General features: G+C 40.5%; 1 protein-coding gene across 2 annotated transcripts in view; it reads right to left on the bottom strand.

Annotated features, from left to right (window-relative positions):
- Positions 1 to 26,270, bottom strand: part of BMPER (BMP binding endothelial regulator) — a 238,766-nt gene that overhangs the window by 175,394 nt on the left and 37,102 nt on the right. For both annotated transcript variants that reach the window (XM_028092257.2, XM_088018714.1), the window contains exons 4-5: positions 7,814 to 7,896; positions 3,855 to 3,945 (exon numbers count right to left, since the gene is read on the bottom strand). In XM_028092257.2, the coding sequence (XP_027948058.1) occupies positions 3,855 to 3,945; positions 7,814 to 7,896 (174 nt within the window). The remainder of the gene's footprint in view (positions 1 to 3,854; positions 3,946 to 7,813; positions 7,897 to 26,270) is intronic.

Below are 26,270 nucleotides of genomic sequence, written 5' to 3'. Positions count from 1 at the left end.
ATCCACCTCCCACTCCATTTCTACCTAGCAGACTGTCCTCTTTAACCAAAGGACAAGATTGATTCATAGTTAAAAAAAAAAAAGAAAGAAAAAAAGAAGTACCAAAGATTGACAAGTGTCCAGAAACCTGAAGATGCTAGAAAGCAAAGATGGTGAAAGCCAGGTCAGCCCAGGGGGGAACACTGCACAATGGTGAGCCCTATGAGTCTAAGGAGCTCATCATGACCACCCTGACCACAGCCAGGGAAACGAAACCCAGAGGGGCTGGAAGAGGCAAACAGAAGAAGGCCAAGAGAAGTCAAGTGACCGAGCAGAAAACATGAAGAGCTGTCACTTGGTGAATATTCAGGAATTGTCCAGCCTCTACCAGGCTCTTTGTACCCCCGATCTCACTCCATCTTCACAGTGAGCCCACAAAGTGGGGACTCTTGTCACTGTCTCCATAGATGAGGGAAATGTGGCTCAGAGAGAGGAAGTGACTCACCCAGTCGGCAGGTGCCAGAGCTGGAACTCAAACTCAGCTCTGATCTGCCAGCTGAACCACACAGAGGGTCAGGCACCATGGCAGGAAGGGGGAAAGGCAGGGCAAGAGATGTCACACAGTTTTTCAGACCTATCCTATGTGCTATTAAAGAGGTTTAGCCACCAAGTTTGTCTAAAAATAAGACGAAAAGCCCAGGAAGTGTCTCCAATTCAGAAAGACGCTCAGGACACTGCTGTATTCTTAAGGAATCCCACAAATACCTGAAACACAGGCTGGCCAGTCACCCCGTGTCAAACAGGCTATGAAAGGACTGTCAGCTAATGGCAAAGCCACTTTCCTCGGGACCATCCTCATAAGGTGTTTGTCAGAATAGCTGAGGTCACTTTCCACACAGTAGACAGTGTTGGAGCCAGCACAGTGGTGCCAAAAATCAGCAAAAGGAGCCCTTGTGAGAGACTGACACATGCCCCTGAGAGTAAGTATTTAAGTCCTGCCAATTGAAGTCATCAACAGAACCCACCAAACTCTTGAAGCTCGTGGTACCTGGTAAGGGGAAACAAGGATTACCCATAACCAACTAGTCTGGCTGCTGGACCCATTCATTTTAAATCTAGATATGGAGCCCTTTGTCCAACGGAAAGACATGGAAACAAATGCTACTGAGTCTGAAGTTGAATCACTGAGTGCAACTGTGATTTTAAAGTCTACCTGATACCCACAGCCAGAGCTAGCAACCAACCGCCTCTTTGCTGTTCCCACTGACACTTAAGTAAGCTTGGGTCCCTCCAGAGGCTATATCCCAGCCTTGTTAATAATGGCAGGTGCCCAGATGTCTCTTTCCAAAGCATACTTCCAACAAAATGTCTTCAATTCTTTCATATATGTTTGCACACTGGTTTTGTCATCCAGTTTGCCAGACATATTAACCACAACAATCTACATCTGACAACTTAAATAAGGGAATTTTAAACAAGAATTCTTCATAAACTGTTCCCATCACAACCCACCACCCTTGAGTAAAGTCAGACGAAAGGAAAAAGCAGACCAGCAAGAATGCCCTGAAATCTGTTTCAGGAAGAAAGTGACCACAGACTGTACATGTTTGTCATTATGCAGAATACCATTCTATGATCAATGACAGATGCCAGTCCTTCTGAATTACCAAGGAGAATACCCTGTGGCTTCCCTCAACTGTCCCTACATAGACTTGGCGGAGTCCTCCCTCCCAAGACAAAGGACAATACATTCTGGGTGTGGCCTCTTCTGAGTCTTCTGATTTGCACCCAAAGGTTGGCCTTTGAAATCAAAGAGAGGGAGCAGAGTTGATTCTTGACCCCGTAACTAAAGGCACAGAGACTACACAGGTGCCAGGGGGCTACCATGTGGCACTGACATGCTAACTTTTAAAGATCTATCTCCCAGGGCATCTGGACCCAAGCAGAACAATTGTTATGGCATGTGTTTGGGGCAGGGGGAGGAGTAGGTAGTGCAGTATGGTGGCCAAGAAAGAGAAGGGGCCAGAGCCTGACCCCACCTCATGGGCCTTGGGAAGGTACTTATTCTCACTGGGTCGAATTTCTTCCTGTGTGAACTGTGGACAGTGCCTCATTCCTCCCTGGACGGTTGTGAGGGCTGAGTGCGGCAGTAGGTGTAATCATAGAGTTCAGCCTTTCCTTCCTGGAAACTCAACCAAGAGCCAAATGAAAGAAGCAATTGCTCAAATATGACAACTTCAACTGCTGAAATAAATTCACTCAGCTATTTGTATACCCACATTTCCAAAGGCAGCCTAAAAACATGATGATCTCATAAGTAAGGAAGAATGTTGCATACGCTGAGTTGATTCTGTACCAATAAAGCAACAGTCTCTTCAACGCAACTGAATTCATATTTAAGAGTTACAATGATTTTTAAATCTATATGGCATATAAAATTTGCTCTGTTATCCATCTCAAGCTTGCCGGTGTATAGGAATTATGTGGGAGGCCTGGATTCTGCCCTCAGAGATTCTGATGGAACTTGTCTAAAATGCAGCCAGGGCATCCAGCTTTATTTTTTTTTTTAAAGCTTCTCTGGTGATATTAAAGTGCAGCCTAGAGAACTACTGATCTAACTTCATAAGGACCCTTTAGGCATTTAAGAGTATGGTTACATAATACAAAGCACTTAATGCATTCAGAGGCAAAAGGCACTCAAACAAACTCTGTTTGATAGATACAAAATAATTGGATTATGGAAAGAATTCTTTTACTCTCAACCAGTTCTTGGCCTTCTCGTAAGCTCATCTAAGAACACAAGCTTCACAGAAATCCCAGTGTGGAAAGGAAGTTTGGCTCAATCAAGACCGTCCAGGGAACTCAGGAAGGTTAGAGGTAGTGGAGAGCAACTGTCCTCACTGTCATTTAAAGATGAGAAAAACTGGACTCTCTGGACGGGACTCAGGTCCAGACGTGTCTCAGACTGTATGGGGTAGGGGAGGGCAAGTAGCTACCTGCAAAGGGAGCAGGGCTCATCTTTGCAGAGCATCCCAGCATGGTACCTGAGCCATTCCCCAGGAAGTTTTGTAGAACAGAAGGCCCTTTGGAGATTAATCTCAAAAGCAATGAGTACTAGTTGTCAGTATTGCCTCCAGTGAGGAAAAGCACTCAGAGTAAAACCAAAACTCAGAACATCTGTCTGAGAGCATGGGCCAGGGGCTTAAAGGATCAGAAAAAAAAAATCTCTCACCTCAAAATCCCTGGGCTCGTATGTAAGGGCAAGAAAAGATGCAGGAGGCCTTTGTAATCCTGTTCCGAAAAGTGAGAGGAAACACTCTAGCCACTGGAAAGGAAAGATCCCTTTGCTGTCAGCTAGGCAGTGGGGCCCTCTTAAAAGACAGTGGGTCCAACTTGTTGTACCACACCGAAAACTGAGACCAGCAAAACCCTAAGTTAAATTCACTTAGGGACACAGCTCTCAGTTTTCAGAAAACATCTGGTCACCTCATCACCAAGGCAAGTTCTAGCCAAGATACTGCAATATGAAGCAGCAAAAAGACATTTCTGGAAGCAAGAGAAAGCCACAGCCTCTCCTTCCAAAGTAAGCATTACCTGTGACCCTGTGGAGTGGAAAGCAGGCCTCCGGAGCCTGAAGCATCCGCATGCCAAGACCTACAGCACATTGCATTCATCCTGGGCACACCGGAGAGTCCAACCGGACATTTCTATGCAAAGGAGTTTGCTCTCTAAACCCATGATGTACAAAGACACAAAGGGAGACAAGCTCCAGTCCGGAGGGGGAGAATCCTGCATTCTTGGAAGAGCACACAGAGATTTCACAGTCATGTGCTGTAGCAGGGAGCCTGGCAGGCTTCCCTTCCCACGAATGTTACCTGGACAGGTGGGGCAGCACGTTCCCAGATGCTTGGAAGGATTTTTACAATGAACAACACATCGCAGCTCAGACTCTGTGACAACACCTTCCTGAAAAACAGAATGCCACAAACATGTCAGCCCGGAAGTCCCACTGAGGAGTGACTCACTTTGGGAAAGAAACCAAAGGAGTAGGGGAAGAGTCCGGACACCAAAAGTGCAAAGGAGGGTGGGCATCAGGTCCAGAGGACATGGCACCAGTGAGGTCCCATCTCCCCAGCTCACGGCCTGGATGCTTTCAAACTCGGAGCACAAATCCTGTCTTGACCCTGACCTCAGTCTTTCTCTTTGGCCCAAAGTTCTTTCTTTTAAATCTAGTATTTAAGACCTTCTTGCTGTCCGTCAGTAGCTGACAGAGTCTGGCTGTTCATTCACAATTGTTTTAAGTTGTCAACGCTGACTATATTTTCTATAATTGTTATTACACTTTAAGCCATTAATGATGAAGCACAGAGTACATGTGTAACACCCCAGGCTAGCATCTGGAGACCTAATTCATTTACCACCCTTCTAGAAATATCTAGACTAGCTCTGCAATCGTAGAAATTTCACTCTGCCTCACATAGAGAGCCTGGTTCTCAAGCATCAAATGATGAGATTAGATAAAACTACTTTAAAGTTCATACCATATATGGAAAAATAGAGCCTTTAGATCTTAATAATGAAATCAAGTGATTCGTTTCCAAACTGATCTTGGGATTCTAGTATTTTAATGTCAGTTGAAACATTTTTTTGATTAATTTTCAGAGTTGGCCTTTGAAGAATTTTCTCCATATTCTCTACCCATTTTATAAATGGATTTGTGTGTTTGTTTAATTTTGTTTTGCAGGGAGGGCTAGCACAGGCTGAAAAAAATGTTAACAATGTGACAACTAGATAATTTTCTTCATCCTGTCTGCTACCATATTATCTCAGGCCAACAAGGAAAGTTATATCCTAGATGTCTTCATATTTGTGAGGCCTGAGGATTCCACTCCCAGAGGAACTTATTGTGGTCTATATCACATTTGGGAAAGAAAAGAGCAACTGTCAAAATATCACAATCTACAACATCAAAAAAGGAGCTGTGCTTTAGTTACATAACTGAAGCAATGCAAAAAGCTATGGCCCCAGATCAATTTCCCTTTCCTATCTGCAATCCAGATGGAGGATTCAGAATTGTTCCCAGCATGAATTTCCTGTTTGTGATCTTCAGATTTTTCTCTTTAGTAAGAAAGTAAAAGTGGAAAATAAAGGTAAATTTTTCACCATCGAAACTCTTTTGGTAGGAGGATTTAAGAAAGCAGCTAGTTTTACAGGGGAGGGGGATGGGGGGATGGGTTAGCCGGGTGATGGTATTAAGGAGGGCACATATTGAATGGAGCACTGGGTGTTCTATGCAAACAATGAATCATGGAACACTACATCAAAAAATAATGATGTAATGTATGATGACTAACATAAAAAAAAGAAAGAAAAGAAGAAAGAAATATCAAAAAAAAAAAGAAAGAAAGAAAGAAAGAAGGTAGAATTCAACTCAAATGGAAATAAACCAGGTTGTTTGACTAGCTGTTACCTGTCTGGTATCTAATCCTGCCCAGGCCATGCAGCCTCTACCAGGAACTGTCTTTGGTGATGCTTACCATCACCCTAGGAGATGGTACCATCCTGGCCGCACAGGAGATGACACTGAGAGGTCCAGAGAGGAGAAGAAACAAGCTATGTGAGTGGCAGAGCCTGTATTTTGTACTCACTCGCCCCACTCTCTCCTCTGTTACTGCTCTTGTGCCCTGAGAAGGGAAGGGCTTAAAGAGTTTGCAATTGTGCCATTCTGCAGAGGAGGGTCTTAAAGGAAGCCTTCCCTGATAGGTACCAGTAAGTGGCTATTTCCCACATTCACGGATGAGCTCTCATTCCCTAAAGAAGGAAGAAAATAAGCAGGAGTGGGAAGGTGCCAGAGGAGTAGAGAAACAGCTTTTATAACTACCTTAGAGGTTGGCTTTTATGACCATTGAATGAAATGATATTTCTAAACTAGCTAGCAGGGCTTAGGCAACATTTTTAAAAAGGAGGAGAAAAAAAAGGCAAAGTTCATCTTTGGTAGGTAGAATCGCCTCTCTGGGCTCTACTCTCAGTTCAGCACTTCCTGACTCCTAGGGCTGTTGGTCGTTGGGATGGCTTCCAATAATAATGGGATATTCCTGCATCATTCTCTGTGGGCTTGATGAGTGGCTGGTGGCCAAAGATGATAGGCAATAGGACTTTCAGTGTCAACACTTGAAAATGGCTTCATGTGTTACTGAGTCAACAAAATATTTCCTCCCAGATAATAGTTTTCATTTAATTCAAACAAAGTCTTCATCTGAAAGTAGCAACATTCACCATGCCATTTGAGGTCCATACAATTTGAGGATCTTCAAGATCTCTGGCCGTTGCATAAAAATGTTATACTACACTCCAAAAGGCAACTCCAACAAGGTTGTCTCGCTTAAAAGACAGTTTAACCAGGGCTTCCAGAGTGCCCCTATCAGAGTGGAAATTTCATTGGTCAAGAAGCAGGGTGTGAGTGGGGTGGTGCAAATTTTAGAATGAATGTGGACTTTTGATATTATTAAAACTCACTGTTCTCATCTCTTTGTTCCATGAAGCTGGTTGAATCTATAACCCAGAACAAAAATTCAACAAATATTTATCGATTCACTTAATCTATTATTTACATCTGTTCTACCTACTGCTTATTTTCACAAATAATTTGGATTTACTACACAAATGAACTGAACATTTAGCCAAATAAATAACTGACGATCTTTCGAGTGAGTATGCCCACTGTGAGTATGTAACAGCATGGCTGCTTATTAGTCAGATTTTAGTAAACTAAATGTCAGCGTATTTTAGATAAGATCCAAAAGAAATATGCATTATCACACTAATCTTTCTTTCCCCTTTATTTTTTTTAAAGATTGTATTTATTTATTTGAAAGACAGAGACAGAGCATGAGCAGGGGGGGAGGAGGCAGAGGGAGAGGGAGCAGACTCCCCGCTGAGCAGAGAGCCCGATTCGGGGCTCCATCCCAGGACCCAGAGATCATGACCTGAGCCAAAGGCAGACACTTAACCATCTGAGCCACCCAGGCGCCCCTTTCTTTCCCCTTTAAATGCAAGAGCATATCCTGGAACAGTAAAATGGGGCTAAGAGTAAAATGATTTAACAGCATTTTCTCTATAGAGAATTTTTAAATAATGTCAAGATTAGATGAGCATTTTTTTAACTGAGTATTTCCTTAGAGATAAGAAAAGGAGTTTGAACATTGAGATTCCTCATTTCTCCTTATCTTGCTCTATTGAAGACCTGTAACAACTAGAGTCACGCAGAATCAGAACACTTCGCAGGGTGCAGCAAGCACCAACCACAGTGGGCTCCTTAGGAACTGAACTGGTGGTTCTCACATTTGTCAGGTTGAAATCATTGAGTTTACAGTGCACTAATTGCTTTGATTTAATAAGCTTACAGAATGGTTCCAGTTCAAAATGTTTTTAAATCAAAGAAGGAAAACATACATCCTCTAACAATACCTCTTTCTGCTAACAGGAATTCAGGTTTTGCTCAAAGTTGACTCACAGGAAGACATGAATTTTCCCCAAGGACATATATATCTTCCCAGAGATTTTCCAGGCACAATTTAACAATGGTGAACAATTCCATTGCATGTTTCTGGAAGTGAGTGCTATATAGTATCTATCCTGTACCTGTCTTGTTATGGTGAATGTCACAATAAATATGTATAAGGATACAGTGATACAAGTATGCATTTGGGGACTTTTTTATTTGTTTTTGGTTTTATTTTCGGTTTGTTTTTGGTTTTGTGCTCTGCTGTCTAAGAGATGTTTCTGAGGAAGACTTTATCGGTTCGTTTTCCATGGAGAGGAAAATAGACTTTACCTGGCACTGACGTAGAGCACAGGGTTGTGCAGGACTCTGCCATCTGAAGGAGCTGTTATAGGTATTTCCTTCATAGGTGCAACCTAAACAGGAAACACAGAAGCAGGAAAAAAGACCAAGAATGAACGTGTACTTCCTTCATCTTTGGAGCAAAAAAAGTTAGGTATTCTAGGCCAGGACTAGCGATAGTGGGAACAATCATGTTCCGTGGCTATTTTCTCCAAAACACAACTATGCCTTCTAAATATCCACTTGGTTTTCACTTACATTAATTATTTGACTACTGATAAGATTAACCTCCCAGACTGTGTTTTCAAATGGAAAAGCATGGATTGATGAACTCTCCTGGCCAAAATGCATGCATGACCTCACAATTTTATTTATGCCTAGTGAAGTAGGAGGAGAACCAGGGCTAAAATCACCACTGTGCGAGGAGATTTTTCATAAGACTTAAATGAACAGAAAACTGTGAAGGTTAAGAGGGAAGTTTAAAACATGATAGGAAATAAAAGCAGAAAATTAAAAATAGGAAATGATTGCAAAATTCTATACCCACTTAAGACCCTTGACAAGCTACTGTCCTCACCAGATGAAACCTTCCCAGTCTTGCTTCCCAGTTTGAGAGCTATGATTTCACATTTCACTTTGATTTTACTTTTACATAGTGAACTGGATTAAGAAAATCCGAAACTATAAATGTATGGATTATCACAAATTAATTTACTAGCCAAAACAGAAGTCATGCTCATTCATTTGTAAAAACCGAAGTAAGTCAAAGGCCAGAGATCCTCAAAAAAAGGAAACAAGCTAGTTATCTCAAGTCCCTGTAGAAAGAGCCAAAGAAATAATGGTGCCAGGATCACAGCCTAGATCTTTATTTAGCTCATCCAAATATCACCCTCCATCCCGTGTGTTACACTTTCAGGGAAGATGCACCTGCCTATGCCACTTGCCACTGCATATGAGATTATTAGGAGTCCACCAGGCGAGGGGATTTACAAGTCACAGTCTGATTGCTTAGCCCAAGGAGTACAGAAGCTGGAACACACACATAGAATAATGCACAAATAAAAGGACCTGGCTCTCTGTACCAATGAATGATTTCTGGCAAGCCAATCAACCTCAATCCACATCAGTTTTTCTTGTCCCAGATACAGACCAAAGACTCGCCCCCTTCCCTGAACTCTTTTCGGTATTGCTGTGGTAAGAAAATAAAATAAAATAAAATACCCTCTCAATACACACAAATAGAATACTAAAGGACTGAAGAAAATTTCAAGAGACATTTTCATAAACTTGGAACCATGATCTGAATTCCCAGAGAATTATGAATGATTGAAAAGAGTGCAGTAACACTCTTCTCTCTAGTTGAACTACTACAAATCAAATTACTAAAGTACACAGCTGATTGGAAACATATTAGGGAAATGCTTTCACTATATATTTTTTAATTTCCTTTGCATGAAGTGTTACAGTGATAAAATGTTCAACCACAGGAACCCCTAGCACACTACAAATACTTAAGCCAAACCAAGAATGAATACAGTAAATTTTCAACAATGAAAACCAATATAAAACAATTTGGGCTAGCATAAATCTTACTGAACAAACACACTTACAATAGATGTGCCATGTGCATGTCTGATCCACTAACACAGACTCACTTGGATAATAAATAACTTGTTCCGAGAGATGGAGGTGGGGAAATCGGAGGACCAAATCCAATTCATGTTAAGTCCAAGTAAATATGAAATGCCTGCCAAGTCTGCCAGTGGAGTTTCCAAATATGTTCTATATTTTCATCCTCTGGATTAAAAAAAAAAAACTGAAAGAAAGGGTGATTTTCTGCTGCTAATAGAGCAAGCAAAGATCTTGCCTTTTTTTACTTTGGAGGAGGAAGTACACTACAAGACCCATACAGACCAGGCAGAACTGCAGGCCAAGGGACTGTTCCTGCAAAATGCCAGGTCATGTGTGAAGGGTTCCCAGGAGTAGAACAGGCCTCTCTGGATTATTCCACTCAATATGGGATAAAAGGTATTCAAACAAGTGGCCCATGGTGCAGAGAACTCAGCAATGCTTTCTCCCTCAAATAACTGTCAGCCTGAAGGCTGGCTCCTCCATCTTGATTTAACATCTAAAGACCAAGGTCAGACTGTGAAGTGCTCATTGCTTAACTGCCCCTGTTCATCTATCAGTCTACCACACCTGAGTCTGTGTATCAGATTTTCCCAAATGTTGAATGAGTCTGAATGACAGAACAGACTTAAAAACATCTCTGTTAATCTCTTTAGCAAGTATAATCCACACCTCTTCCATTTTCTACCTACCTCGCCAACATCAGCTAGTACAGAGTCCCAGTATACCAAACATTCTAACAGATGGTATATCTCAGGGATTCTTGGGGTTAAAATAATTTTTAAATGGACATTTTCACTGCTCTTTGGGTTTCTGTTCTAAGATAAACACGTTATTTGATGCAAGACACTAACATGAGCTATGTGAAGACTTACATATACATACAATCCAAGAGAACCTCGTATTTACTCCAGAATTACCTCTTATTTTCTTTGCCACCAACTTTATGCTGCTAATAAAGCAGATAGGCAGTATCTTCCCCCTCTCTTCACTGAAACCCCAGAAGAGGAGTATACTAAATATCTTTCTTATTGGCCCAGGGTAGAAAGAGAAGCAAAAAAATATTTCCATCATACCTCAAGGCGGTGCTTCTCAAACTACCTCTAGTGAAAGACCAGTTTGTTTTATTTTTCTTCTTCCAATCCAATGTGGACTGCTATCTTCATAAAGCATAATAAAAATGAATTACTAAAAAAGTTCAATTTAAAAGACTAAGACAAACTATAAGCTCAATTTTTTGTATTATATGTAACAGGCATAAAATTACTCTGTCAAATTATAATAACCATTTCTAGTTGTTTACTCTCTCTTTCTGTACTTAACTCAACGTGGACCAGCAATGTAGTCTATAGACCACTGGCGACCTAGAGAGTGCATTTTGGGTGGCACTGCACTGGGGGATGTGGTGCATGGCAGGGGGGACAACCCCAAAAAACAATCAAAACATTTCAATCTTAGAGCTAGAAGCAAACTTACAGATAATATACTTTATCTCCTTCATTTCACAGATGAGAAAATTCTCACAGGAAGATTAAAGTGGCTTGGTCAAAGTTAGAAAGCATTAGGTGTGAAACTAACACTAGAATCCATGTCGTGCATGAAATCCACATGTTCACACCCAGTTCTAGACAGGTGGTATTATTTGGGCACTTTCTACCGCATAATATCCTTTGCATTGAGAACTTAGTGACCCAGACTGAAATTAAATGACAGCATATTCAGGAACTAAATGAAAGAGTGGGTCCATGGGGTAAGCAGAGGAATGGTCAAGCAACCAGTAGCTTTTCCTTTTCCTTTTTCTTTTTATTTAAACATTTTTTTTAGATTTATTTATTTATTTATTTATTTATTTGAGACAGCGAGAGTGAGAGAGCACAAAGCAGGGGGAGCGGCAGAGGGAGCAGCAGAGGGAGAGGGAAAGGCAGTCTCCCCACTGAGCAGGGAATCTGATGCCGGACTCGATCTCAGGACCCCGGGACCCTGACCTGAGCCGAAGGCATACACTTACCAAATGAGCCACCCAGGTGCCCCTCCTTTTTCTTTAAATATTTTTAAGTAAACTTTTGACAAGGGAATTTATAAATATTCATTAGTTTTCTTCTGGTGACAAAAAGTTGCTCAGATTCCACAAGCTTCAATAAAACTATCCATACTGCAGCAGGAGGAAGTAGTTATTTTCTGATAAAACCACTACAATATATATTGAGAACCAATAGTTCTCAGTCCAGGGCAATTTTACCTTCTTCCCATCCCCCACGCTGGAGACTTTTCATAATGCTGGAAGGTATTTTCAGTTGTTACAAGTGGGGCCGATAAGGGTGTTACAAGCATCTTGTGGTAGAGCCAGGGATGCTGCTAAACACTCTACAGTGCACCACAGAGGATCAACCAACTCAAAATGTCAATTGTGCCAACACTGAGAATCCCTGATCAAAACCATCATACCTCCAAATAGCTCTTCTCTACAATACTAAAATAATACAAAAACAAGCCTAAACTAGCTATATTTCACTTATGCATGTATTTTTTGGCTTTTTATATGTTAAATATTTTCAGGGTGGAATAGAATTTCAGAGCTTTTTTTTTTAAACATACACACTCTTGTAGAGAAGCCTGGCCTAGTCAACTAGTCAACTCAGAAAACACATGGTAATGGTAACAGGAAGTACACAAATAAATTGAATCCACAATTAAGCAATAAAACTCATTTTTCCTATTAGTTGTGACCTTTTTCAGCAGCCACATTATCCCAAGGGAGAAAGAATACCACACATTTTCATCATTCTGTTGTTAAAATAGCTGTTAAAAATCATCAGGACCATAAAAAATGGCATTGGCCTTCTAATAAGCCTTAATTCCACCTGGTCTCACCCTAAAAAGGCTTAACCTTCTCATCTGTCAGGTATCCATTAGCCTAAGAGCAGAGAGCTGGATCTCACCATTACCAACAACAACCCCCATCCCCCATAGGCACCTCACAACAGAGCCCCAGCCTACCTTTCCGGCCCTTTCCTTTCATTCTCGCAACTCCATTTAGGTCCCTGGGATTATCCCCCTTCCCCGATCATAACGAACTTGAAGGCTTCTTAAAGCAGGTTCAATGTCTTCAACCTGGGTTATCGGGCTTCTGCCCCCAGCATCCCACTGAAACATCACTCTCTCTGGCTACAGCTGCCTACTACGTACCCAATCCCAAGGATACTCAGTCTTTACCTTACACAAGACTTCTCTGTGGCAGGCTGACATTTCCCTTCTCCTATCCTCCCCTCCCACAACACACACACCTTCTAGATGTTCTCTTTCATTACCTGTCCATTCTCCATCCTGCCTCCAACTAAGCTGCTGGTTGTTTCCCACCTGAACTACTACAACAGGCTCGCTGATTGTTTCTCTTGGCTGGGATAGGGGCCTTTTTCAAGCATCCTCCTGCGCAGCAACCAGTGTGTGCTCTTTCAAATCTGGGTCTTCATCTCATTCACACGCTTGCACTCTATCAACGACTAACGGTTCACAGCCTGGCTGAGGTGTAGACGGATACCCATCCCCAACCTTTCTTCTCTACACCAACTGGATCAGGGCATCTGGAAGGAGGAAGTGGGAGAGGATTTAAAACCACTGACCTTTACTATAAAATTCAAACTTCTTAGCATCTATCTCTCTCAGGCCTGGCCTTGACTCACTTTTTCATTCCCTTATCCGCTATCCCTAAACTCCCCACCCTGCAGACATGCCGCACTTAGAACCCCCCAAATGTGTCCAAAAGATCTCACCCTCTGATTTTGCAAATGTTGTTCCCTTCTTGAAAAACCCAGATCTCATCCGTTCATTCCATCTCTATCATCCCCACAACAACATTTAGGTCACCCAGGCTCTCCTTCTTTGCCTGGCCAACTCCTCCTTCATGACTCAACTCAAGGCCATGGCCTCTGGGGGGCCTTCCTAGAAACTTCCCCAATCAGGGTATGCTCCTGTGCTCTTTCTTCATGTGTATGCAGCCTTTGAAATGTCCCTTTCCAGGTCTCTTACAGTACTTTGTGTGTAGCAGGTACTCAAGAAATGTCCAATTTCACTAGGAATACATAGTAAGTACTAACATGCAGCTATTCCTGTAAACCACAGGAAAGGAATTTTGAAAAGATGACATCCCTGGACCTCCTGTCTCCTCCTCTTGGCAGGTGGACCAGTTCAATTCACTATTCCACTTCCAGAAACAGTAAACCTTTCCTGGAGCAACTCAGATGTCAAAGCCTGTTTCTGTTAACACTGACTAATGCTACCACCCTCCATGGACCAGGCAGGCTAGGGCAGAACATAATGAAGGAAAGTCCTTGAGCATCTAGCACCTACCAAACCTTAGAAGGGAGAAGCATATCAACACTTTCCAGGTCCCCTCTTCCCATACTGTGCAAGCCTCATGTTAGGTTAATTTTCAGGAGGGTGCCTTTTCTTTCCAAAATCCATTTTGGTCCCCCAAACTTGTTTTGTCTTTTGTTGGGGGGAGGGTGAGCATGCAAACTGTCATACTCACTTAAATTAAAGAGAAGTTGGGGTCTTTGAAGTCAGTTCATGACACATGGTAGAGGGAAGCAGAGCAGACTGCACTGCCATGCTTTGCTACTTCCAGGCCACCTGATCGGGTACCCCCAGCCCTGAGACTTCGCCAATAAGCCCCAAATTACCCCAGTCCAACACAATTTTTTAATGAAGCATTTTTCAGACACTGTTCTCCAGAAACATATGGAAGTATAATCAAGAGGGATAAACATAAAATATGACTAGCCATTCTCAGGCTTATATCGTGTCCTTAGGAGTTCATTTTTAAAACAGGCTTTTATTACTCTCCAAGGCTGTACCTACCATGAATCCTGCAGGCAATTCTGCTTATTTTTGGCTAATGGGAATTTTATAGTCAAACCATTTCCTCAATCCCCAGAGAAAGAATCAGCCCCATGAACTGAGTTCTTAAAGCGCAGTGTGTGCCCCCCACAACATTCTTTTTCATGGCTTTTTGGTGTTCCAATTAGAAATTAAGTATGTGATTGAAATAAAATAATCAACAATAGAAAAAGAAATAGCAGAAAGCAATTTTACTTAACTTTTGATGGCTTTATGAATAAAATCCCAAATATGCAGAAATATTAGATGAGTACAGGTGATTTGCAAATTCAACTCACTTCACCAGTATAAAGGAACACAAAATCTCCACGTGACTTATGTGGATTTCTGATCTATGTGTTTATTGGAGATTGTAAAGTGAGGAAATTGTGGTTTATAGAGCCAGTCTCATAAGTTCATAAGATTATAATATATACAATATCTGGCATTGATATTAAGGTAATAAAACAGATTCTGTGAGCCACAAATAAATTAGGCTTCTATGCAATAAAATATGCTTTCAAACTTTTAGTGTAATTAATACAATAAAGGAAATATGCAATGCATTAAGGGAGAAAAATGCTTGCAACAACTTTCTTATATGAGCCACATCACCCATCACTCCTGCATTTGATCTGTTCTTACCATAAACTCTTTTTTTATTTAAATTCAATTAGCCAACATATAGTACATCATTAGTTTCAGATGTAGAGTTCAATAATTCATCAGTTGCGTATAACACCCAGTGCTCATCACATCACATGCCCTCCTTAATGCCCATCACCTAATTACCCCATCCCCCACCCACCTCCCCTCCAGCAACCCTGTTTGTTTCCTATAGTTAAGAGTCTTTCATGGTTTGTCTCCCTCTCTGATGACTTCCATTCGGTTTTTCCTCCCTTCCCTTAAGGTCCTCTGCTCTGTTTCTTATATTCCACATATGAGTGAAACCATATGATAATTGTCTTTCTCTGATTGACATATTTCGCTCAGCATAATACCCTCCAGTTCCATCCACATCGATGTAAATGGTAAGTATTCATCCTTTCTGATGGCTGAGTAATATTCCATTGTCTGTATATACCACATCTTTATCCATTCATCTGTCGATGGACATCTTGGCTCTTTCCACAGTTTGGCTATTGTGGACATTGCTGCTATAAACATTGGGGTGCAGGTGCCCCTTCAATTCACTACATCTGTATCTTTGGGGTAAATACCTAGTACTGCAATTATGGAATGGAAGAAGATATTTGCAAACAAGATACCATAAACTCTTCTGAACATGGGAGTGCTTCTCCCTCTTGGCTGAATTGGCACTGCAATGGCTGGCCGGCCCTTCTATCTTCAGCACCCCATTGTTAAACAGCCAACACCTATCGCTCCTCAGTAGGCAAAGGAGAAAGAACTGAGTGGATCTCATATGGAGCAAAAATGGAAAATGAATAAAAACCAGGAGAGACTGTCCTGTGAAGTTATCAGACTGGTTTTCTACTGTGGGCAGGCAAAATGTCACTAGAGGTCATTTCCAAAGGTGGGTTCCAAAAAATATTTTCAGAAATATTAATAAAGAATCCTCCAACAAGAGAAAAGGAAAGAACAGAGAAAATAAAAATCACTGCATAATTATTACGGGTGAGGCACTGTACTTGGGAGTTTTCACATGTGATTTCATTTTATCCTCACAAAAAGAATTCTAGGACAGAAAGTTTTACCCCTAGTTCTTTGAATGAGAAATCAAGAAGAGCTAAATTACTTTGTCCAGGTCATATAGCCATTCTTTTTATCTTGCTCCAAAATCCATGATCCATTCATTATTTGGTTCCTGCCAGGCGCATAGAGGAAGCTTAGAACATGGCAGCTTCAAAATTAAAAATGATATGCCTGGGGAACATGACATGCTGCGTTTTGGTGATACTTTAAAATCATGTTCCAGTGATGTCTAAAAACTAATATTATAAAGTAAAATGCAGGTTTTGTGGCTGAAGAGGCAAGACCTGATTTTGTGGGTCTATGTTGAAACTCTGTTCTGAAAGTCTTTACCTTGGGCTACCAATCATGCCATGCTTTAGGCTTTTTGAAGCAACAAATAATAAGGGATCAAAAGATCAAATTCAAACATCTAAGGTTGGATTCATGCATTTTTCAAAAAGGGAACATGTTTCACAGTTTGGGGCACACAGCAGCAATCTAAGAAAATAAGATTTATTTGAAGACAGCCAAATGCCAACAACTTCATAGGATAAATTATGGTGGCCACAAAGAGCAGTGAATGGAACCCTCAGTTTCCCCACAGTAATTTCAAGGACATGAGTGAAAATCTCTTTGACTAGCATGAAGAAGAAATGAGCTATATACAACACACATATGAAATGCCATCTGTGTGATTAATGAATTGCACTGCACGATTTTTACACTTTGGGAAGCATATTACACAGATGTAACCTTTATGGTTGATTAAATAGGATGTTTAGGGCTTATTGCAGAAAAATTGTCAGAAATATCCTATCACCCCCATTTTTCTTTTACTTTTTATTTTGAAATAATTATAGATTTTCAGGAAGATACAAAAAAATATTTTTCCATGCACCTTTCACCCAGCCTCCCCCAATGTTAACATCTTGCTTAGCTATAATACAATATCAAAATCAGGAATGGACACTGGTGCAGTCCACAGAGCCTATTCAGATTTTACTGGCTTTACATGTACTCCTGTGTGTGTGTGTGTGTGTGTGTGTGTGTGTGTGTGTGTGTATCTATGCAGTTTTATCACATGTGCATCTTTGTGTAACCAACAAACATTCAGAACTGTATTATCACAACAAAGCCCTCTCAGGCTATTCATTTATTAGTATACTCATTCCACTTGTAGCCTTCATGCTAAGCCTGGACAACTGCTCATCAGCTATCCGTCTCTATAATTGAGTAACAACTCAAGAATGTTATATAAGTGGAATCATACAGTATGCAGCCTTTTGAGATTGGCTCTTTTCTTTCAGAATAATTGTTTTGACATCCATGCAAGAAGTTTTTGCATTGATCAATAGCTTATTCCTTTTTACTGCAGAATAGTATTCCACAGTACAGATACATCAGTTTGTTTAACCATTCACCCACTAAAGAACATGTGGGGTGCTTCCAGGTTTTGCCTATTATGATTAAAGCTGCTGTGAACATTTCTGTAGAGTTTTGAGGTTCACACTCGTTTTCATTTTACTGGAATTGCCCAAGAGAGCAATTGCTAGGTTATATGGTAAGTGTATATTTAGTTCTATAAACCATTATACTCATGTTCAGAGTAGCTGAATCATTTGCTATTTTTACCAGCAATATGTAAGAGATTTTCTACATCTTCACCAGCATTTGGTTTAATTGTGCTATTTTTTCTTTAGCCACTTTGATAGGTGAGTCGTAATATCTCGCTGTGGTTTTGATTTGCATTTTTCCTAATGGCTAATGATGTTGAGTATCTTTTCATGTGCTTTCTTGCCATCTGTGTATGCAATATGGTGAAACACCTCCTCATATCTCTTTCCCATTTTCTAATTAGATTTTTTTGTTCTCTTTACAAGGCCTTCCCCAAAGCAAAAATATTTACTGAAGTTTAATTTATCAATTTTTCCATTTTGTGGACAGTGCTTTTGGTGTCAAATCTAAAAATCTCTTTGCCCAACCCTAGGTCCTACTGATTTTCTCCTATGTGCTTTTTATACATGTTTTAGAGTTCTGTGTTTCACATTGAAGTTCATGATCAATTTTGAATTAATTTCTGTATAACATATGAGGTTTAGATCATGTTCAGTTTTTTGCCTGTGCGTGTCGAATTCTTCCTGCACCAGATGTTGAAAGGGTCAGTCTTCTTCCATTGAATTGCCTTGGCACCTTTGTCAAAAGTCAGTTGTGCATTTTGTATGACTCTATTTCTGGGCTTTCCATGCTGTTCCATTGATGTATACGTCTATCCCTCTGCCGATAGCACATCGTCTTTATTACTGCAGCTATATTATAAGTCTTGAAAATGGGTAGACTGATTTCCCCCTTTACTCTTGTTTTTCAAAATTGTTTTGGTTATTCTAAGTCTTTTGCCTTTTTATATAAATTTTGGAATAAGCTTGTCTATGTTTACAAAATATCCTTTTTGGGCATGCCCCTTTTTATACCATTTAAAAAATTGTTTATATGGGAAAATCAGGCTTGATGCACACATCACCTAGGAGCCTCTCCCCTGCAGGATGAAGCCTGCCTGTGTTTGCCAATTACACTTTTAGAAAGTATTTGTCAAAGAGCAGTCCAAGGACTAAGGGCATCCCTTGGGGTTTGGGGGTGGGGGGGGGTCATAAAAATGCAGATTCCTACAGCCCATCTTTTTCTTTTTATCTGCCACCTCTTTTACCTGGGCTCTTTTTTAGAAGGTTTGAGCTGAGCTTCATTTGCGTGGGATGATTTTAGGACTGTGTGGCCAGCAGAAAAGGTGTCTGATTAAACAGCCCAAACATATTTGCAGAGTTGTCTGGGAGGCTGTGTGTGGCCCCCCTCTGATCTCATGCCACGAAAACTGAGGGAGGTCTTCATTACATTTGAAACATGGGTAGATAAGGGCATTAAAGAGAAAAATTCAGCTTCTCTCTAAAAACAGGACAAAACTGAAAAAGACCTTCACCTATGGGCAGAAGCTGTAGAAGAGATTGCCAAATATCTAACAAGAAAAGCAGTCACTGATGGGCATGATCATACTTGAAGAGGGCTGAGGAGAAATCGCCACCAGCAGAGAAACCCGCACCTCATCCAACATGGAGTTTAAGGAGAGGGGCTGAATGGGAGCTCTATCAATCACCTGTACTTCCTAAACCCTAAAACTGTGGATTTCTGGGTTTTAGCCTGTTAACAAAGGCTTATCTTTTAAAATGTGTTTCTTTTGTTAGTGGTATTTGTTAAAAAGAAGAAAAATACTGAACACCTAACATGTAGTCAGTGGTGTGCTGCTAATGTTTAATAATCAGCTCTACAAAAGGGAAAAGCCCTGATTTTGTAGGGTGTTCCAATTTCCAAGGTGTAAATACTCCTACCACGGTCAATTTTGAACTACCAACATGATGTCCCTGAACTCTTTGTTGGGAAGATAAGCACTCCCACACACCACTGTGTAAAAACTATGTATTTTAACTTTGGAGGCTATTGGGTCTGTGAAGCCTCTTCTTTTCCTAAGTACAGACCATGAACATTTGGCTAGAGTCCAGGGCATTTCATTGGCATCAGAGGTTATGCTGTTTATTCTATATACCTAGATAAGTAACTTAAGAACACCAACAGTCACATCTTTTCAGTTATGACATTGCATCTGGCCCTCCTCCTAAGCCTTTTCCTATATACAAACCCAGAATTTATCCAAAAGAACATTAATTCCAGTGGCTTCCAAGCCTGTTAGACACCAGAACCACATGGGGGCTAATTAAGAATACAGATACCCAGTGGTAACAACCTAAATGTCCACTGCTGGGTGAATGGATAAACAAAAGATATTATACACACACGATAAATTCTTATTCAGGCCTCAAAAAGGAATGGAATTATGATACACGCTACAACATGAATGAACCCTGAAGATATGTTAGGTGAAATAAGCCAGTTCCAAAATGACAAATGTTGTATGATTCCACTTCTACAAGGTATCTGGAAGAGGCAAATTCACAGAGACAGAGAGTAGAATAGAGGTTATCGGGGGCCAGGAAGGGAGAATAAGGAGTTACTATTTAGTGGGGATGAGTTTTAGCTTGGGATCTGATGAAAAAGTTCTTGAAATGGATAGTGGCGATGGTTGCAAAACAATGCAAACACATTTAATGCCACCAAAGTATACATTTAAAAATGGCAATTATGTTATATATATTGTACCACAATAAAAAAAAAAAGTATAGATGCCTGGGCCTCACTCACTGGAAGTTATGATTCATTTGGTCTGGACAGAATCTGAATATCTCGTATCAGCCCTGGCAATGCTGAGGCACATCTAGGTTCAGGACCTCTGTGTTTTACAGAAGACAAAACCAAGGCCCAGAAAGAGGTGGCTTGGCAAAGCTCAAGTAACTAGAAGTGACAGAGCTGGGAACTGATTCTGCACCTAATTCCAAGTCTAGTCCTCTTTCACTTCATTCTTCAAATGACTGAGAATTTCTATGCCTATCCTCTAATCCACAGGCCTCAGAGCACAGAATTTCCTTGTTTAGATGCCTGAAAATATTACCCTGGCTTTTGCATTTAGGTCCTCAGTGTGGGCTTGCTTCTGGACGTTTCAAGCTGTTAGCTTTGCCTTCGCGGCCTCATCAAGGTGGCCATACCACAACCCCCAGAACCCAAAACATCAAAAACTCAAAGTGCATTTTTAAATCTGATCCCTCTACCTGCCCCAGGTAGGGCTCAGAGAATGCCCAGACATTCTCAGGTAGTCAGAGGGCTGCCTCATGTGGTAAACATCAGCTGGTCAATGCCCAAGCATGTCTGCAGATAAACATCTTGAGCCCTTTAACCACCAAGCTACTAGAAACATAATTAGCTGGCTCCAGTGTAAATAAGCTCATCTGAGTGAAGGATGCACTCGAGTTCATGGACATACCAATGCACTTCGTTCACCTTCATTATCATCAGTACTGCTAAATGTCAGCCTCTGCAGCAGACAGATTTCTAAGGCAAATACATATTAGCTCTCAAGATGAGATTCCTCTCAAAAAGAGAACCTAGAACATTTGATCTCAAAAGAAAAAAAGAGCCAGGTTTTTTCTGAAGATAAAGAGAGTAACCTCTGATCAAAGCCCAATAAGAATGGTTATAATTGCTGCATGATGATCATTTTTAAAATAAAAAAGAAATGCACGTACATTCATGCGTCTTCATAAATAGATACATGTCACCCATATAGACATACTTTCAACTTTGCAGTTGCCAAACTTAAGCAGCAAATCAAAGAGAAGCTGGACAGGCGTTGGGGGCTTCTGTGTCAAATCATTTCTTTCCTGTAGTTTCTAATGATGCGCCCCAACTTTCCACTCAGAACCCCTCACTTTATTTTTTTTCTTGGTCTGATAGCCTCCATGAAACAATGCCAATCGAAGCCCCAGAGGAGATCAGAGTGTTTTGATTCCAAGACATTTTCAGATGATAAGCATCACTATGATTTCATTCCTATAGTGAAATATAAGACAGGAGAGGGGGAAAATCATCTTCAAGTGCAAAGAGGTTTTATTCTTCATGGCGGGCAAGTTACAAGCAGTCACAGAATAGTTTTAAGAGCAGCTGCAGAAAACTCAAAGCCAAATTAGAGGTGTGTTCTATATGTTGTGATAAAAGGAAGCAGATAATCATATCAAATTGATGGTCACTAGGAAATCTGAAGTCATCATTGCATAGTACTATTGGGTAACTTTGCACAAGACAGGGAAAGAGCTACCAAAAATTACACTGAGGTTATCACCAAGTCTGTTAACACTGAAACACACTACAGTCAGTACCACATAAAAATACACAGAGGTGTTGGTGATTTTAAGGACTTTTTTTAAGCTCTATGGAATTCAGTGAAGAAACGGTAAAGTATCAGGAATCTGGGACTAGTTTATAAACATTCAGCCATTTTTCCTTCCTGTTTATACATTGTTATTCTCTCCCTCGAATTCTTACTCAACTGTTTTAAGCCATGCAGAATTCCAAAAGGACTTAAGATGTGTTAAGATGCATATGACTCAATAGTAATACACTAAATATGCAGTTGACTTTATGAGTACTAACTAGGGAAGACTGAAATTTGGTCCAAATTTTCCTATCTTCCTCCTACTCCCCTTTTTCCAACATATATTCAGTAGGCCACCCCTGTGTGCCAGGCAGTGATCACAGCTGAGAACACTATAGTCGCTGCCCTCACAGAACATCCAGTTTAGTAGGTGTTATGGAAAATCAAAATGTTAAATCACAATTGTGCCCCCTCTTAAGAAGGAGGGATACTTACTTTTATGGCAAGTGGCTGTGGAGTCAAGGAATGATGCCTGAAGTGTGAGAACTGAAGAAAGGGTACAGGTTAACTACATGACATCGGATGGAAAAGCAGTCCATGCAGAGGAAACAGCATGTGCAAAGCCCCATGGCAGGAAGTGGGCACAGAACACAGGGAAATGATAAAAGGTCTTCTATCTGGAGAAGTCCAGAACAAGAGAAGGATAGAAGGTAAGCAGGAACCGGACCTTGCAGGGCTTGGTGGCCACCAGACCAGAGGAGGAGAGAGAACAGCCAAGAGTTGGCATTTGTTAGCACTTACAGTGTGCAACACAATCTGTAGGCTATCTTCTAGCCCTAAGCACCATTCTCCATAGATGCTTCTACTTGCCATGCATCTCAGAACTGCTCTGAGTATGGGTGTTAGAATTCTAAGATGGACCCCAAGATTTCTACTCCCTGATATATCCACCTGTGTAATCCCCTGCCATTGACTGTGGGCAAGACCTGTGAATGTGATGAATGGCACTCCCATGATTAGGTTATCTCGCCTAGCAAAGATAAAGAGATTTTACAGGTGTAATTAACATTGTTAATCAGTTTGACTTTGAGTTATTAAAAAGAGAGATTATCCCAAGTGGGCATGACCTAATACGTGAGCCCTTTAAAAGGGTCTATAGGTCAGAGAGATGCTCTCCTGCTGGCCTTGAAGAAGCAAGCCATTCTATAGCTACAAGGAACTAAATTCTAACAACATGAGCTTAGAAGATGACCTTGAGCCTCAGATGAGACCCCAGCCCTGGCTGACACTGAATGCAGATTTGTAAGACCCAACTAAGTCATGCCCAGAAGCCTAACCCATGGAAACTACAAAATAATAAACGAGTGTTATTTTAGGCCACTACATTTGTCATTACTTGGTATGTACCAATAGACACTTAATAGACCGTGCATCAGCAGCTGAATGGTGAGAACACCTGTGTTCTAATACAGCTGTCAGACCCATACCTGATTAAAGCACTTTGCCTATGATACAAAAGGGGGACCAGGGCCACCAGCCTCCTCCACTGAATGAGAACATCCTCAAATTGCCCACTTTAGAAAAGTGAAAACTTAGGGGGTGCCTGGGTGGCTCAGTCGTTGGACGTCTGCCTTCGGCTCAGGTCATGATCCCAGGGCCCTGGGATCGAGCCCTGCATCGGGCTCCTTGTTCCTCGGGAAGCCTGTTTCTCCCTCTCTCACTCCCCCTGCTTATGTTCCCCCTCTCGCTATGTCTCTCTCTGTCAAATAAATAAATAAAATCTTAAAAAAAAAAATAGAAAAGTGAAAACTTATGCATCCGAGCCAGCAGCAAGCCTTGGAAATCTAATCTTCTAACTTAAAGGCAACCACAAACTCTTCACTTAAACTGCCTTCCAAAAATCTTACAGAATTTAAAAAACAGAGGCTCTGAATAAATGGGTTGGGACAAATCTGACAGGGAAAGCTGATTTCTGTTTTATGTTTTCTTACTAGTTTTAACAACTAAAACAGATTTTTGTAAAGTATGATTTTAATGTTAACAAGATTTTTTTAAACAAATAGGGTTATTTTTATTTAAATGCCAAAATAGCCTGGTTTATATTATGGGAAACCAATCTATGAAATATAACATTTTATACATCTTTTTTCAGTTAGAGAAAAAGAGGGAGAAAAATAAAGCCCTCTAATTCTGTTTTGTTATAGGTTTTTTTTCCCGTTTTTAAAAACCTATAAACAACCCCCACTCAAATTTCTGGGGCTGAGTAGATAAAATTAGTTATAATGCATAAAGTTAAAATATATATGCAGGCATTCCATTAATCTAACAACTTTCATCAAGAAACATATCAGAAATTCTCCTAAGCTCAAAATCATGGTAAAAATAACAGTGGCCCTGCAATTGAGTAGTTCAATGGTGGAATGTTTTTCAAAGCAAGGCAATTTCTTGGGATGTTTTAAGTGATATGTTAGGGTCTCAGCGTTAAAACTGCTAGAAGTAAAGCTAATGGATACTTCCGTTTGGTTAAAAATGAACACACACACACACACACACACACACACACACACACACACACACAGTCTGCAGAGGCTGGCTCTAGGAGGATCCCCAAGAATCTGGTAAATGGTTATCTCCAGGAAAGGGTACCAGCTGGTCAGAACGAAGAGGGGGAGAAAGCCTTACTGTGACCTTAGATGCTTTGTGTAGTTTTAATTGTATGAATCCATTCTCTATTAAAAATATTTTAAGAAAGCAGGCACATACATACATATATACAAAGGACTAAAGCTCATCTAAATTGTCTCACGGGGGCACTGCTGCCGTATAAACAGTCGTGGATACTAAGGAGGAAAAAACAGTTAAGTTAGGGGTTCCCAAAAAATGTCAGTTAGTAAGAAAAGCCACCGCCTCCTAAGCCACATGTTGTTTTCAATCACCTCCACAAAACTCCTCTGCCCACATACTTCCTCTGAAATTGCAGGCCAACCCAGGCTATAAAAGCCCATGGAGGGAGAAGGGGTGTGGCAAGGCAAAGAAAAACTCGAGGTCGGTATGGCTCTCTCTCCTTTATTTCTGGAGCCCTCCTGATTCTCCAGGTCTCTCCTCCCCCCTTCTTATCTCACAAGCAGTGTGATACCAGGAAATAGAAGCACTGGGAGTCTAAGTCCCCTCCCCCACCACTCAACAACTGTGGGATCTTCAACATCACTTCATATCCCTAAGCATCAGTTTCCCAATCTGTTAAATCAGAATAATAATAACCATTCCCTTGGGGCTAAATATAAAAATATCTATAAAAACCTAAAGATTGTGATTTGTCATTCCTTCCAAAATCTTCTCTAACTATAGTTCACAGTATAGTTTAAACGACCGTTAGAGCATTAACCTAAGGACAGCTCATTCCTTATTTGGGATGTGAAAGCTGGGGCAAATTGTATCTGGGTAAATCACATATAATCATTACCAAAGAATCTGGTCATGTCTAAAAGAAAGGAAAACAGAGGTTGAGGAAAGAGTCACTCTTTTGTTTGGGCAACCATCAGTGCACCCTTAGGACTGCCAAAAGAACTTTGGTTAAAAGCAAACAACCAGATTTGCACATGGCTAACAGCCTTTCCAACTTAAAATGTTTAAACAATAGGACAATTTACTCTGTCAACATAAGGAGGGTGACTATTTTTAAATAATTTTTTTTTAATGTTCATTCCTATTATATGGTAAGCGGCTGCCACCCTCCAAACAGCCACAAAGCAGTATTATAAAAGGCATGGTCATCTTCCAGGTCACTCTCCAAACAACACTGAAAAGAAGCCCTTATTCATGACCTCGAATTATATAAAGGCAGCCTATAGTTAATAATGTTCAATCTTTTACCATTATTCATAGTTCCCTTTTACTTTGGTCAGTAATTGGTCTATATAAATGAGCCCAATCTCCCTTAAAATTCTCCATGCATGCTGCACTCTCCAATCTTTATTTATCAGAGCCCAGGATTGTTGGCCTGATTTTAGAAATCAGTATGCAAATATTTATATTTTGCCTCTTTCCTTTCATTTCATGAAACATCATAGGATATTTTTTAAATCAAATATAAAAGTTAAACTATTAAAAAAAAATGCAACCCATGGGATCACGACCCATAGAAAAATAAGATAAAGCACAGAGAAATCAAAGACAAGAGAAGATTGTGGAAAATAAATCCCACTTGACAAATGAAAGACTATTCTCTTATATCTTTCATCCAAGTATTGCAGACAATTAATATTTCATGTTCTATATGAAAAAAAAGGATGGAATTTGACCCATAAATGTTGGAAACACACCTTATTCATTTACGATCCACTAATAACAAACATACATTCAGATAACAAATACATTATTGTTCATGAAAGAACCCCAAATTAAAGGGTGAGTCTAAGTCCAAGTAAATACAGAAAAGCTGCCAAA

Source organism: Eumetopias jubatus, unplaced genomic scaffold, assembly GCF_037043125.1.
Source record: "Eumetopias jubatus isolate StellerSeaLion01/CBP00866 unplaced genomic scaffold, mEumJub1_p1.0 scaffold_14, whole genome shotgun sequence".
NCBI classification, from domain to species: Eukaryota; Metazoa; Chordata; class Mammalia; order Carnivora; family Otariidae; genus Eumetopias; species Eumetopias jubatus.
The sequence above is the reverse complement of the archived record's forward strand: the minus strand, read 5'-3'. Positions and strand labels throughout refer to the sequence as shown.